The 12356-nt window shown below is 36.3% G+C and overlaps 1 protein-coding gene across 3 annotated transcripts in view; it reads right to left on the bottom strand.

Moving 5' to 3' along the window:
- Nucleotides 1-12356, bottom strand: part of TTC7B (tetratricopeptide repeat domain 7B) — a 138674-nt gene that overhangs the window by 72918 nt on the left and 53400 nt on the right. For all 3 annotated transcript variants that reach the window (XM_027885326.1, XM_027885324.1, XM_027885325.1), the window contains exons 9-13: nt 9199-9336; nt 4366-4449; nt 3084-3188; nt 1655-1772; nt 1401-1458 (exon numbers count right to left, since the gene is read on the bottom strand). In XM_027885326.1, coding sequence (XP_027741127.1) covers nt 1401-1458; nt 1655-1772; nt 3084-3188; nt 4366-4449; nt 9199-9336 — 503 coding nt within the window. The remainder of the gene's footprint in view (nt 1-1400; nt 1459-1654; nt 1773-3083; nt 3189-4365; nt 4450-9198; nt 9337-12356) is intronic.

Genomic DNA, 12356 nt, shown 5'->3' with positions numbered 1-12356 from the left:
CCAAGCCATTCATCTGAGCAATATCCCTAAAAGTAATATTAGCAATTCACTAGAAATTTCAAAACATACATCCTGCACATGGGTAAAACCTCTGAAAGATAATTTAATTAGAAGTCTATGTACACATCCATTCTGAGAAAGGACAGCTGAAAGGATGACTATATAACTTATCATCAGTAACCTAGAACATACAGTTAGAAATACAAAACATTGTTTCTAGGACATTGTATCAACTGAAAGCAGATGCCACTAATCCTCATGTTCCTAAGACCTTCTGTGCATAAATTTATATTCTGCTAGTTTTGAAACAGTGATGATTAAGTCAGTAGTGGTAAGATGGATGGGTGAGGAACTGAGGTATAAACCAGGAGGTGGAAAGTTCAGTTTCAACATGGACAAAGAATGCTGAAGTAATAAAAAAACTAATTAGATCCATTAAGGAACAAGAAAGGCAAAGACAGCTTAAAACATTTTTACATACAGAGGAATAGCTAAGACAAGACAGAAAAAAGAAGGACCAATATATACCAGCCTCACTCTAAAGTTACCTGCAAAACACTTTTTCAATCCTATTCCCTCAGATACAAAATCACCACAAAAAGCCAGGACTTCATTTCACATTAATGAACAAATATGTCTCCCTCCATTTAGGTTTATCTCACCAAAGGAGGGTTTTCAAGGGTATATAAACATAAAAGAGATATATTTAGATGCTGCACTTTGGTCATCTTTTCCATCAAGATTTGTTTCTTCTATAATTAAAGTAGAGAATTCTCATTCACCTGTTTATCATTTCATTTGCGGAGTCAAACCCTTGAGAATGAACTACTGTCATCCCCAAGGGCATTGCTTCCACGTAAGATACTTGGAACACAGGGCATTTGCATTGTCACTGCCTACACCACTGTTACATATCCAGATAGAATTTTTAATTTATCCCTAGTTTACTACCTTACTACCTGCAGTTTGCCCCTCACCCGCAGCAGGGCCTCAATTATTCCTCTGCCACTATGGAGGTAAGTGCAAAAGCCTGTTATACAACCTGATCAGTGGCTGGCTCTTAGAAACACTATCACATTGAACCATGACTTGAAACCTTATATCACATGACTTTTTCTTCTAGATTAGAACAGAATATTTGAGTAAATATTTTATACTAGAGAGGAACACAAGTGTCTCTAAAATTAAATAAAAGGAAATCTGTAGAAATCAAACTTAGGTAATTCTGACAGAGGATGATGGAAATAAATGCTAAAGAAATACATTCTGCACCCAGGAAGGGAGACTCCCAGAGGTGAAGCTGTCATTGCACAATCTTCTGTAAGTCTCTCTTCTTAACACACAGCAAAAGTTTTCACTACATATAGCAGAACAAAATGAAAAGATCAACACCCACTCACCTCTGAAATGCAAGAAGAGCCTTTCTCTGCAAGACCTCTTGCATCCCTCGCAAAGATGCTAAAAAGGATATATTTAATCAGTGATATGAATGATGAAGATATTTCATTCCACACGCTAACTGAAGAAGCTTTAATACATTGACTGAAAAAACGGTTGCACACAGAAGCTTCGATGTTATGTCTAGCATTCTGCTGGGTATCCTTTTTTAGACAACATAGGAATTTTCAAACGTGAATGTTTATTCTTATCTTACCATCAGTGGCCTGCAGACTGTAAGTCAATCCCAGTGCCAAGTAGCCTTTTGCTTTGAACTCTGATGTTTTGTCCCCAAGATCAACAACTGCCTTGGCAAATCTTTCAGCTTCTTCCAACTGAAAACATTATAAGACATCCATGTAAGTCTAAAACTAGCTATGTATTATAAGACATCCATGTAAGTCTAAAATAGTCTAAAATATTACATTAGAATGTGAAGAATGCACAAAATGTATATTATGCACAGTGAGCCTGTTAAAATCTCAGTCACAACTGCTTTTAAGGATCATTTAATTTCTCATTAGACTTAGCTGCCCTACTAAATTCTGAGTAAAGAAAATAGATTTACACAATGTTTTTCCTATTTTTCTTTTTTTTTTAATAAAAAATGGTATTTCTGGTCCATATATCCCATCTACCATTTTTGCATTTTTTATAAATAAGAGTTCTTGGCCCATGAACAATTTCTTTTGGGAAATCAATCACAAGAACTATGTCTCCTGGGATAAAAGGTATATCCATACAGAACTCCGTTTTGAATACTGTGTTGCTAAATGTATGCAAACTCATAAACAGAGAAAGATGTAAAAAAATTAAGGTTTAACAGCACACACATCCTAGCACATTATTTAACAATCTAGAAAGAAAAAAATTAACATTTGAATCCATTCCAGTAAATGTAAATGCTAAGTACAGTAAACTACTCCATATGGACTCAATCCATAGGGAACAATTTACAGAACTAGGATCCGCTTTAATTAAGACTGTATTTTTGTCAGCCTCAACGAGTCATGTTTCTGCTACTACTCTATTTTCTCAGTTTCTGATTATCTATTTTCTCAGTTTCTGATTGTGACTTTTCCTTCCTCTTTTCCTCCTTTTTTAAATATACTCATTCTTCTAAAAATTACACATATATTTTGAAAACCACATGATGATGTTCAATCACCTTAATGTTTTTGTACAGATACACTAATTTCAAGGTCATCTAAAATACAACTCAAATAGCATTTTTTTTTAAAGACACTGTCCCTGCTATGAATTCATAAACACCAGCTACCTGCAAGCATGATACCAACAGAAGTCTCTTCATTATAAGAGATTTGTCTCATTATCTTCCAAAAATTTATTTTCCTTTTGCACAGAGGAAAGAGAAGTCTAAGTTGCATTTATAATCTGTCTTCCAAGAACATTCAATTTCTATACATTTTGAGCTAGGTCTTAGATCATTATCAAAATACGCTACCTTGATAAACATAACCATTGCTGTCAAATATTTCCAATTAGCCATTCAAGCAGGGATGTACATGGGCTGTACTTTTAGAGATGCCCAAGTGCATGCACTCACTGTGAGAAAGTATTTGCTACATCCCTAAACCAAGATTTCAGTACAGCTCTTGCTGAAAAGACAGAGTGGCAAAGCTTACCCAGTGGAGAGATCCCATACAGAGCTTTGCAGCAAGGAGTGGAATAGTTGCATCATCTGGTTTCAAACGTATACATTCCTTCAAGACTTTAACAGCTCGAGCAGACTGTTAAAAACATTTCCCACTGAAATTACTAAAAGCATAAATAGGAATCTTCTATCTGTGAAACATATTTCCATCATTTACTTTATTTTTCCCACATGAAGGAGACATTACTACACATCTTGCTGAGAATTTGTCACAACTCCTCATGCCAGTGCAACACTAGACTTTAGCCATTGCTTTTGTTATTTAACCCCTATGAACTATCACTAAACATCCCCAGAGAAACATTTGCCGAGAATGTAATTCCAATAGTATACAATTCAGGAAACAGTTTGAGATGCATTTAAAACTTTGCTAGGCCTGTAACCTCACAGCCTTTGAGCCAGGCAAACGAAAGAGAAGGAACAAGACAGAGTCCTCAGAACAAGCAGTGTTTTGGTGTTCTTTGGGAGTTACAAGAGCAATTAGGAATAGTTCTGATATAAGATAGGCTGGCTCTTTATTTGCCTTCGTCCAATCGCAATTTAGAAGATGAAGTATATAGAGAATAGGAAGAAGAACCAATGTCCTGCTCAAATATTTTCTAAGGAAAATAAATTCCTTTCCCTTATACTGAAAATAAGCAAATTATCCCCATTGAGAATGATCCTTTAGAAAATTAATTGCTTATATTACATAACAAATGTGATTTATTTTCTTTAACATGACAGGGAAAAGCAAAAATAACTGAAAATAGAGTATTGCATCTGATAACATACGTTTCTAGATTATAGAAAATTTTAAAAATATCCATCAGTTGCCCAGAATACACAGTCTCAAAGATAGCAACATTAAAAGACAGACAGAAATTTCCAAACGGAAAGAAAAAAGCAAGAGCATCAAGAGAAAGCAGTAATTTGTACCTCAGCATAAAATTTGTTCATCAAAACCATATTTAAACAAGTTTTAATGTATAATAGGATCTGGTACAATTCACTGCTTCCATTCAATCAGGTGATCTTAAGATTGTTGGCAAGACAGTTGTTACCATCACCTTTCAGTCTTCCTTACTTAGAAACTATTGAAATAACAACGTTCTTTGTACAGTACTAGGCATAAATTCAGGAGTACAGTGTACTTAGGGGATTTAAGGATTAGAATTATTTTGAAAAACACTACAGATGAAAATTATGGAAGTGCCAAATGTTGTTATCAAACATCATCAATACAAGAATCACGTAAAAAAATTTAGACTTACTTTTCCTGCTGCCATCAAGGACAGTGCAAATTGATACCAGAGATGGAACTCCTCAAACGCAAACTTCATGGCTCTTTCTAAACACTAATTACAGGGGGGAAGTTGTTATTTAAGGGCACATTCTTCAATTATTAAGATATATAGTATAAAGATTTTCTTACAGAATCATATTTAATGTATATGTAACTAAAAATTTAAATCATCCAAATACATGAAAACAACTGCCAGATTCTGTATGTAAAAGAAAGAATTTAACAGAAAACTGTTTTCTGTTTATTATGTTTGTTTAAATACTCCTGCTGATACTGTATTACGTTGTCTGAAAGAAGGAGTGATAAACAGTAGCTTACTAAAGATACCATCTGTAAAAGGCAGGAGACAAGTCTTCCGTGAAAAGAGTACACAGCCTCTTCCTAAACTGTGAATACTTAACAAGCAATGGCACCACAAGTACTTATAAGTACCATTTAAAAGGAGAGGCGGTAAATACCTTGCAGTATTATTTCTGTTTTTAAAAACTTTAACTTCACGCTTGATATTCTGCTGAGGTTTTAAAGTAAATGACTGAATGTCAAAAGAAAATTCATTATTACTATACTGAGATTAAATACATTAAATTAGCATTATATGCCAATTTTGGATGGTTTTTATCTGCTGTTGTCAATAAGAATTATTTCATTTTGCTACGTCCATTTTTACTAATCAGGCCAGTTCCAGAGAGTACAAAGGTAAAACACTTTTCTGGATTAAACTGATTAAAGGAATTAATTTTCTGGACTGCAGAGTCCAATTTCTGCTCTGACAGCCACAATGTACATAAACTATAAATCCATGAATTATTTTTCACATTCAAACTCAGCCTTAGCATTACAGAAAGCACAAACCAGTGTGCAGTGTGTTCCCACACTATAACAGAATCTGATGCAACGCAAAAAGATCACAGAGAGAAACAAATACATAAGTTACGTGTGATATCTTCTGTTATTTTAGACACTCCCTTCCACAAACTTGGCAAAAAAAAAACGTTGCTAAACCCCTCTCTCTCACCCTCCAATAGCTGTGGTACTAAACCAAGTGTCTTTAAATCAAGGAGAATTAATTCAGGCTTATCTTTTCAAATACACTTTTAACCACAACTCTACCTATTTTGATACCAATGTTTTACATATGATTTATGTAATTTCAGTACTGCTTTCCAGAATGCTGACCTACAGCAGCCATAAAATCCCAGAGGTTCACACAAAAAAGTGCCACATGGAAACAATACTCACAAGTTAAAATATGTTCATAACTTTTTAGACTGCCTAATCATACTTTCATCTCCCATTGTTACATATTAATACATGCATGTATGTGCATTAATTATACAGAAGTGCTTGTTCACAGTAAGAAAAACTAAAATTTTGTTTTCTTGGTCTTGCCTAATTAAAAGCTAATTACCAGTTCTAACTGGCAGACAATGAGGTTGAAGAAAATGATACTTTAGGGTTTTATAATTTTGCACTTATAAGGACATGGGACACAACTCTAGACTATTCGAAAAGGCTTGAGCTTCATGTACTAATGATCTATCTACCATTCATGCAACAACATGAACGCCTCATAAACTGAATTCTTCTGAACAAAGTAACAAAAAGGAATTTCAAAGAGTTAAAGGCTCTATCAAGAAATCCGTATCAAGCAATAGTACCTAGGCAGACTGTAAAATAAGGTTCAGGATAACAGCAACTGACTTAACTAATTGAAAATACATTCAGCACAATCCCTCTTCCGAGGAAAACACAACTGTTAATAACCACATATCAGTCCATGAACAGGTAACATTGAACACATTACTGAATTTTGTTGCTCAGCACTACGGTCTCCTAAAAAGAATATGCTTGAAGTTAGAGAGTTGAAAGATGAAAGGGCGAAAATCTAGGAAAATTTCTGGTCTGGAAAGCATCTCTTCTAGGAGGATATTAATAAGTTCAATATGCTGTATCCTACAAAGCTTCAAAACCAACCTGATGACAACCAGAGAACTCTAGAAAAGAATTATGACTGTATAAAGTTCTTTCATCTAGCTGAAGCCACCTTAAGAAACTGAAAGTCCATTGTATGTAAACTCAATTAAAAAATGAACCTTTTCAATTAAGAACATAACTCAGCAATAGAACAGTTTACCAAGGATAAAACAGATTTTTGATCATTTAATATTTTTACATTACAACTATCTATTGCCACAAGTAATCAGCTACAGATAAACCAGAAGATGACAAAAAGACATTGGAACTGGTGGGTGAATCCCATTTCTACAGTCAGAATAAGTTCCTGTTTTCTAACTTGAAGCTACAACAGCTCCTCTAGAGCAACCATAATCAGCTCACAGAGAATGAAGCACTAAAAAATTAAATGCCTATTACATAACTGAACAGAATGTTCCACATTTCTGAATTTGTGTTTATTGTAATACTTTAGATTATAAAGGTTACAGACTATGGGTTGCAGGATTCGAGGGCAGATATTCCCTACTCACTCAAACGTAAGAACTTCTTGAAGTCTGTGTTTTCTGCTATGCTGTGGATGACAAGAAAAACAGCATTTCCTGGTAAGACCCTGCTGCAGGTGTATATCTAGAATATCTGTATGCTAAAATAAGTATTGTCTATTATACCAGATCAGAACATGACTTTTTTCATGTTCAGAAAAGATACTTAATGAACATATAACAAGTATGTTTTGATTATACTGAACTGAAAGTATTTTTCCAACATAATGGAATTATTTTTTCTTTTTTGAAGAGAACATGTCAAAAGAACATACATACAATTTTGACAGAATATTACTACAAAGATGCTAGACAAAGATTAAAAAAAAAAGAACAAGAAAAGACCTTAAAACAAGCCTTAGGTAGACTTCTGGTGTCAAAGCCTAATAAGCCATGGCTAAAAACTCTCAACTAAGCAGTTGGTCAAACATGGAGTCTTTTATTTCCATGTATTTGTGGTTCTGCTTTTGTCTGTGACCAAGATCACCATCAGCCCAAGCAACTCCTAAGAGGCACTGAAATCAAAGATCTAAGTCCACTATTTAGAACATTCAACTGTGCTCAAAACAAAGAAGGAAAAGGAACAGGTAATACTCATCTGTTAGCTACAGGGGCTAAACCAATCACACAAGCAGTGAGGGAAGCAAGCTCTGTGCCTTTCTCCAAATGAGGGGACTGTGAGACTCTCTTCCTGCACTTCAGGATATTGTCCTGGACTTCAAGACACATAGCTAAGAACAGAGATACCTCCAGCTTTCCTGACGAAGCCAAAACCCAAAAACCTCTCTCTTAAGAAAGGTACAAAGAACTGCAAGCAAGAAACGGTATCTATTGTGACACTACCCAAAATGCCCCAAAGGAGACAGTGGAGGAATTCCAGCAACTTGTGATGTTCCCATAAATACAATGGCTGTATTACATTCTAAAATTAATCACAAAATATCCATAGCAAAAAAACCCCTACATACAGCCATCATGACACCAAACAAAATAAAAGAATCAGAATTGGAACGCAGGGCTGCACTACCTCGCCCAGTTTCTAAGCTACTACATAAAATGGAATGGCTGCTAGTTGCTTGAAGAAAAAAGGAATCAAGAGTTATCAAGTTTGGGCTTTATTACAATATTTTTTATGTCTTTCAGAAGTTCTAGAAAAATGAAATATATGGAGGGTCATGTCTTGCAGCTTTGGTGCAACAACCTAAAATTACCGAAAGGTGATAGTGTCTGTAGTGGCAAGCAAATATAAATATTCCTAATTAGATTATGCTGTAGGGTTACAGTCCTGTATGAGATTTGTTTTGTGAAACAAACTTCTACTGTACTGATTAAAACTGACTTTTATTGCAATTTGCAGCTATGAAGTGCTTTCAAGAATAAGAACACCCAAATTGAGAGCTTAACATCACAGGAGATGCAGATTAATGGGTGACTATCAACATAGATCACAAAAGAACTGGAGCACTTTTTTTTTCATTTTTATTTCAATAGAAGTCCTGTATTATGGTAGACAGAAACCATGTCCAAGCAAATCAATCCCTGGATATGCCTTCCCAGCACATATGCTGAAGTATCCTTTCTGTATACCAGTAGTTAACTGTGGTCAGCAACAATACCCTGGTGCTGGGTGAGCACTGTTTGAGCAGCACATCTGCTCTGCCCAAAAAGCTGTAGTTGTTTCTCAGGTATAAAACTGTTAACAATACTTTACCATTTCCTGAAGAAGTAAATTGCCACAATCTAACAAAACACATGTGAGTGAGTTAATCAAACATAAGACATTTGAGATAGAGAACACACTTCCCACACACCTGAAAAAGAACACATTTCCTTTTTATTAACTTTAAAACCATTTCACAAACTATGAGGATTATGAATCACCCCAAATATTAGAAGGTGTAAAGGAAAGTTTTCTTCTCAAAAAAAAAATCACAAATCTTTTTTCTAGGTAATTATATCTATCATTTTTATATCCACAACATCTTTTATGTTTTGCTGTTCTTTCTTGCTGTCTCCATTTAATGTGTACCCTTTTAAGCAGATCCATGCATCCCAACCTAAAAATCATGTGAATTTCTGCAGCATTAAACATTTACCACACCTTCCACACAACTTCTGTGCTTGACCACCTCAAATCACTTGTGGAAATTTAGACAGTAAGCATTCTGGCGTTGAAACTACCTCCTGTACTAATAGAGTAGTTAGAATGACAGTGTCCGTATTTGTTTATCCCTTCATTACTGCCACAATTAACATGATTAACAGAAAACAGATGACAACACAGTCGAATATTAATGACAAACCTCTGAGAGCATTTCATACTGGCCTCTTCTTCCCAAGGCTATAGTAAGTAAATCATAGACGACAGACGCACTTTGCAAGCTGATGATCCGATCATTTTTGTGTTCAGGTATTCTGCTCAGTACAGCATCACGGTTAGCCTTAAACATACCACAAATAAAGAAACAAAGTCAGCCACTCGAATTCAAGTTATATTTTCACTCAAGTAACTACCATTCTGTTCAAACTGACAGCCAGCAGTTGATATAAGTGATACAGAGAGATAGTATCTGCTACTAATTTATAGATAGAATCACCAATTTTATACATTAGTAGAAAACTTGATGGTTTTACCTGGACCTAGTTTTAATTACACACACATTCTAATTACATAAATTAATTAATGTAATTAAAATTATCGAAGAGTTCTCAGAAACAAAATAAGGTGGGGGTTTTAATACAATTTATATTCATCTTCTAAAATTTATTTTTATTCTTTCATGCTAGTAAAACATATTAGAAGGATCTTCAAATCCTGTACGTCAGCTTTTACAAAATAGGGCAATCAATTTCTTTTCTCTTCACAACATTATGATGCCAGCCTCTCACTTGTGGAAGATAACCTGTCCAGGATAACCACAATTTAGGGGTTACTACTGAGAAGTGAAAATTGACCTGGTTCTGAAAACAGGTTTGGAATCAGGCCATGTTTGCAATAAGGCTTTGTACTTTCAATCCTGTTTTGTGAAAGGCACATTGTAAATCTAATTCCTTAATTAAACTGTGCCTTTTGAGAAGGAAGAAGGCTGAGACAGAAATAGATTAAATGAATTGACCATGTTCACAGAGAAATCTTGTTAAAGAACAAAGAGTAAAATGTAGGTCCTCCAATAGCTACTACCTATATTGAACTATCCAGTACTTCTCCCACTATACCACCAAGCCTCTGAAAATCCCTTATCTTGTTATTTTATCTTTTTCTAGTTTTCTTGGTGTTTAATATTCCCATTGGTACAAATGCTAGTATATCTGGTAATTTGAAGTCAGAAGTTAAAGATCCTTCTCTCTCCTCAATGTACCTTTTCTTTATTTTTAATTACACAGGGCATGGTCCCCTTAATACATTTACTTAAATACACTACACATCTTATTTCCCCCTTTTCCAAATGCAAGGAATGACACGCAATAAGGGATAATATATTTTTTTCTGCTTTAACAGGATAACATTTTAAGCTCTGAACATCCTCAATATATCTTTAAAATCAGAATAATTAAATACTGGAAGTTTTTCAAAAAGATGCATGGAGTGTAAAATGCACAGACATTTCAGGAATTATCAACTGAATAATCAATCCACAGCTTGGTTTGAAAACACACACCCCCAGCACGCACACCCCAAACCAGATATTTTGCTTTCTTTTGATCAAGAAGTCTTTTCGGCTTTTCCTTACTATGCTGCATAATATTTAGTCAGCTTCAAGAACTTCTTTTTAACTCTGCATTTAATCATTATTTGACTCAATTCCTTTCAAGTACAGAACAAACTATGAACCAGCACTTCTTGTGAAAAAAGGGCTGCCAATCCCAAAGCAGTATTATAGGAGAGGATGTCTTGTAATTTTTAAAGATATATTACATATTTGAACAATAATTTCTCCGTAAGTATAAACCAGAATGTACATACAAACTTAAGTGATCGGTATTTCAGAACTGCCATGTCTCAGACACAATAAAGGGATAACTAGTTGTTGTAGTGATTCACTTGGCCACAGTTACCACACACACTTTAAACCTGTAACACATCTGAGCAGTATAACTTAGTTCAACAACAGCAGAAGAAAGGAGATGCTCAGCCATTTTACCACTGGTTAAGAATCACGCATTGTAGTGATCGGCAACACAAAGTCTAGCTGGAGGCTAGTGGTGTATCCCAGAGACTGAAGCTGGGCCTGATCCTGTTCCTGATCTGGATGTAGGCTCAAGTGTGTTTGCAGATAATACAGAACTAGGATGAGGAACTGATACGCCAAAGGGCTGTGCTGCCATCCAGAGGGACCTCTATGGGCTGGAGAAACCTGACAGGAACCTCACCAAAGGCTTCAACAAAGACTTGGAAGTGCAAAGTCCTGCTACTGGGAAGGAACAACCCCAGGCACCAATATATGCTGGGGGCTCCCCACCTCAAAAGCAGCACGACAGGAAAGCATCTGTGGATCCTTGGTGGGCACCAAGCTGAATCGGAGCCAGCAACGTGCCCCAGCTGGAAAGAAGGCTATTGATAGTGCAGGCTGCATTAAGAGCCTCCCCTCTGTTTAGCACTGGAGGGGCCACACCTGCAGTACTGGGCCCAGTTCTGGACAGCCCAGCACAAGAGACATAGAGCTACTGGAGACAGTCCAACGAGTGCCCACTAGGATGAATAAGTGACTGGAGCATCTCTTCTGTGAGGAAAGGCTGAAAGAGCTGTGACTCTTCAGCCTGGAGAAGACAATGCTCAGGAGGGGAACCTTATCAATGCGTAGAAATATCTGAAGGAAGGACATAAGGAAGAGGGAGCCAGGCTCTTTTCACTGGTGCCCAGTGACAGGACCAGAGGCAGTGGGCACAAGCTGAAACACTGGAGGTTCCCTTTGAACATCAGCAACTACTGTGAGGGTGAATGAGCACTGGCACAGGCTGCCCAGGGAGGTTGTAGCATTTCTCTCCTTGAAGATATTCAAAAGATGTGTGGACAGAGATGCAGCCTGCTCCAGGTGGGCTGGTTTGAGCAAGGGGTTCAGACAAAATGACCTCCAGAAGTTCCTTCCAACCTTAATCATTCTGTGATTCTGTTACCACAACTCAGCTGACATGCAACACATGCGTGCACTGTAACGTGAAGGTATCAGTCCTTCAGATCACAGAATCACAGAATGGTTTGGGTTGGAAGGGACCTTAGAGATCCTCCTTTCCGTTAGACCAGGTTGCTCAGAGCCCCATCCATCCTGGTCTTGAATGGGGCTTTTTCTTCACTAATTCACAGACAATACAAGGAAGGGATCATACTACTTTAATAACACAAGAGCATCTCAAAACACCAGTGATTACTCCATCTTCTATAAGTGTTCTTATTTCTTTCCCAAATACTGGTTTCAAAATCATAAATCACATACTACTTCACAACTACTAGAAAGTCAGCATG

The sequence above is a fragment of the Empidonax traillii genome, unplaced genomic scaffold (assembly GCF_003031625.1).
Source record: "Empidonax traillii isolate 1590-97213 ecotype Southwest subspecies unplaced genomic scaffold, ASM303162v1 scaffold164:size861626, whole genome shotgun sequence".
Taxonomy (NCBI): domain Eukaryota; kingdom Metazoa; phylum Chordata; class Aves; order Passeriformes; family Tyrannidae; genus Empidonax; species Empidonax traillii.
This window is presented reverse-complemented; position numbering and strand designations above follow the sequence as displayed.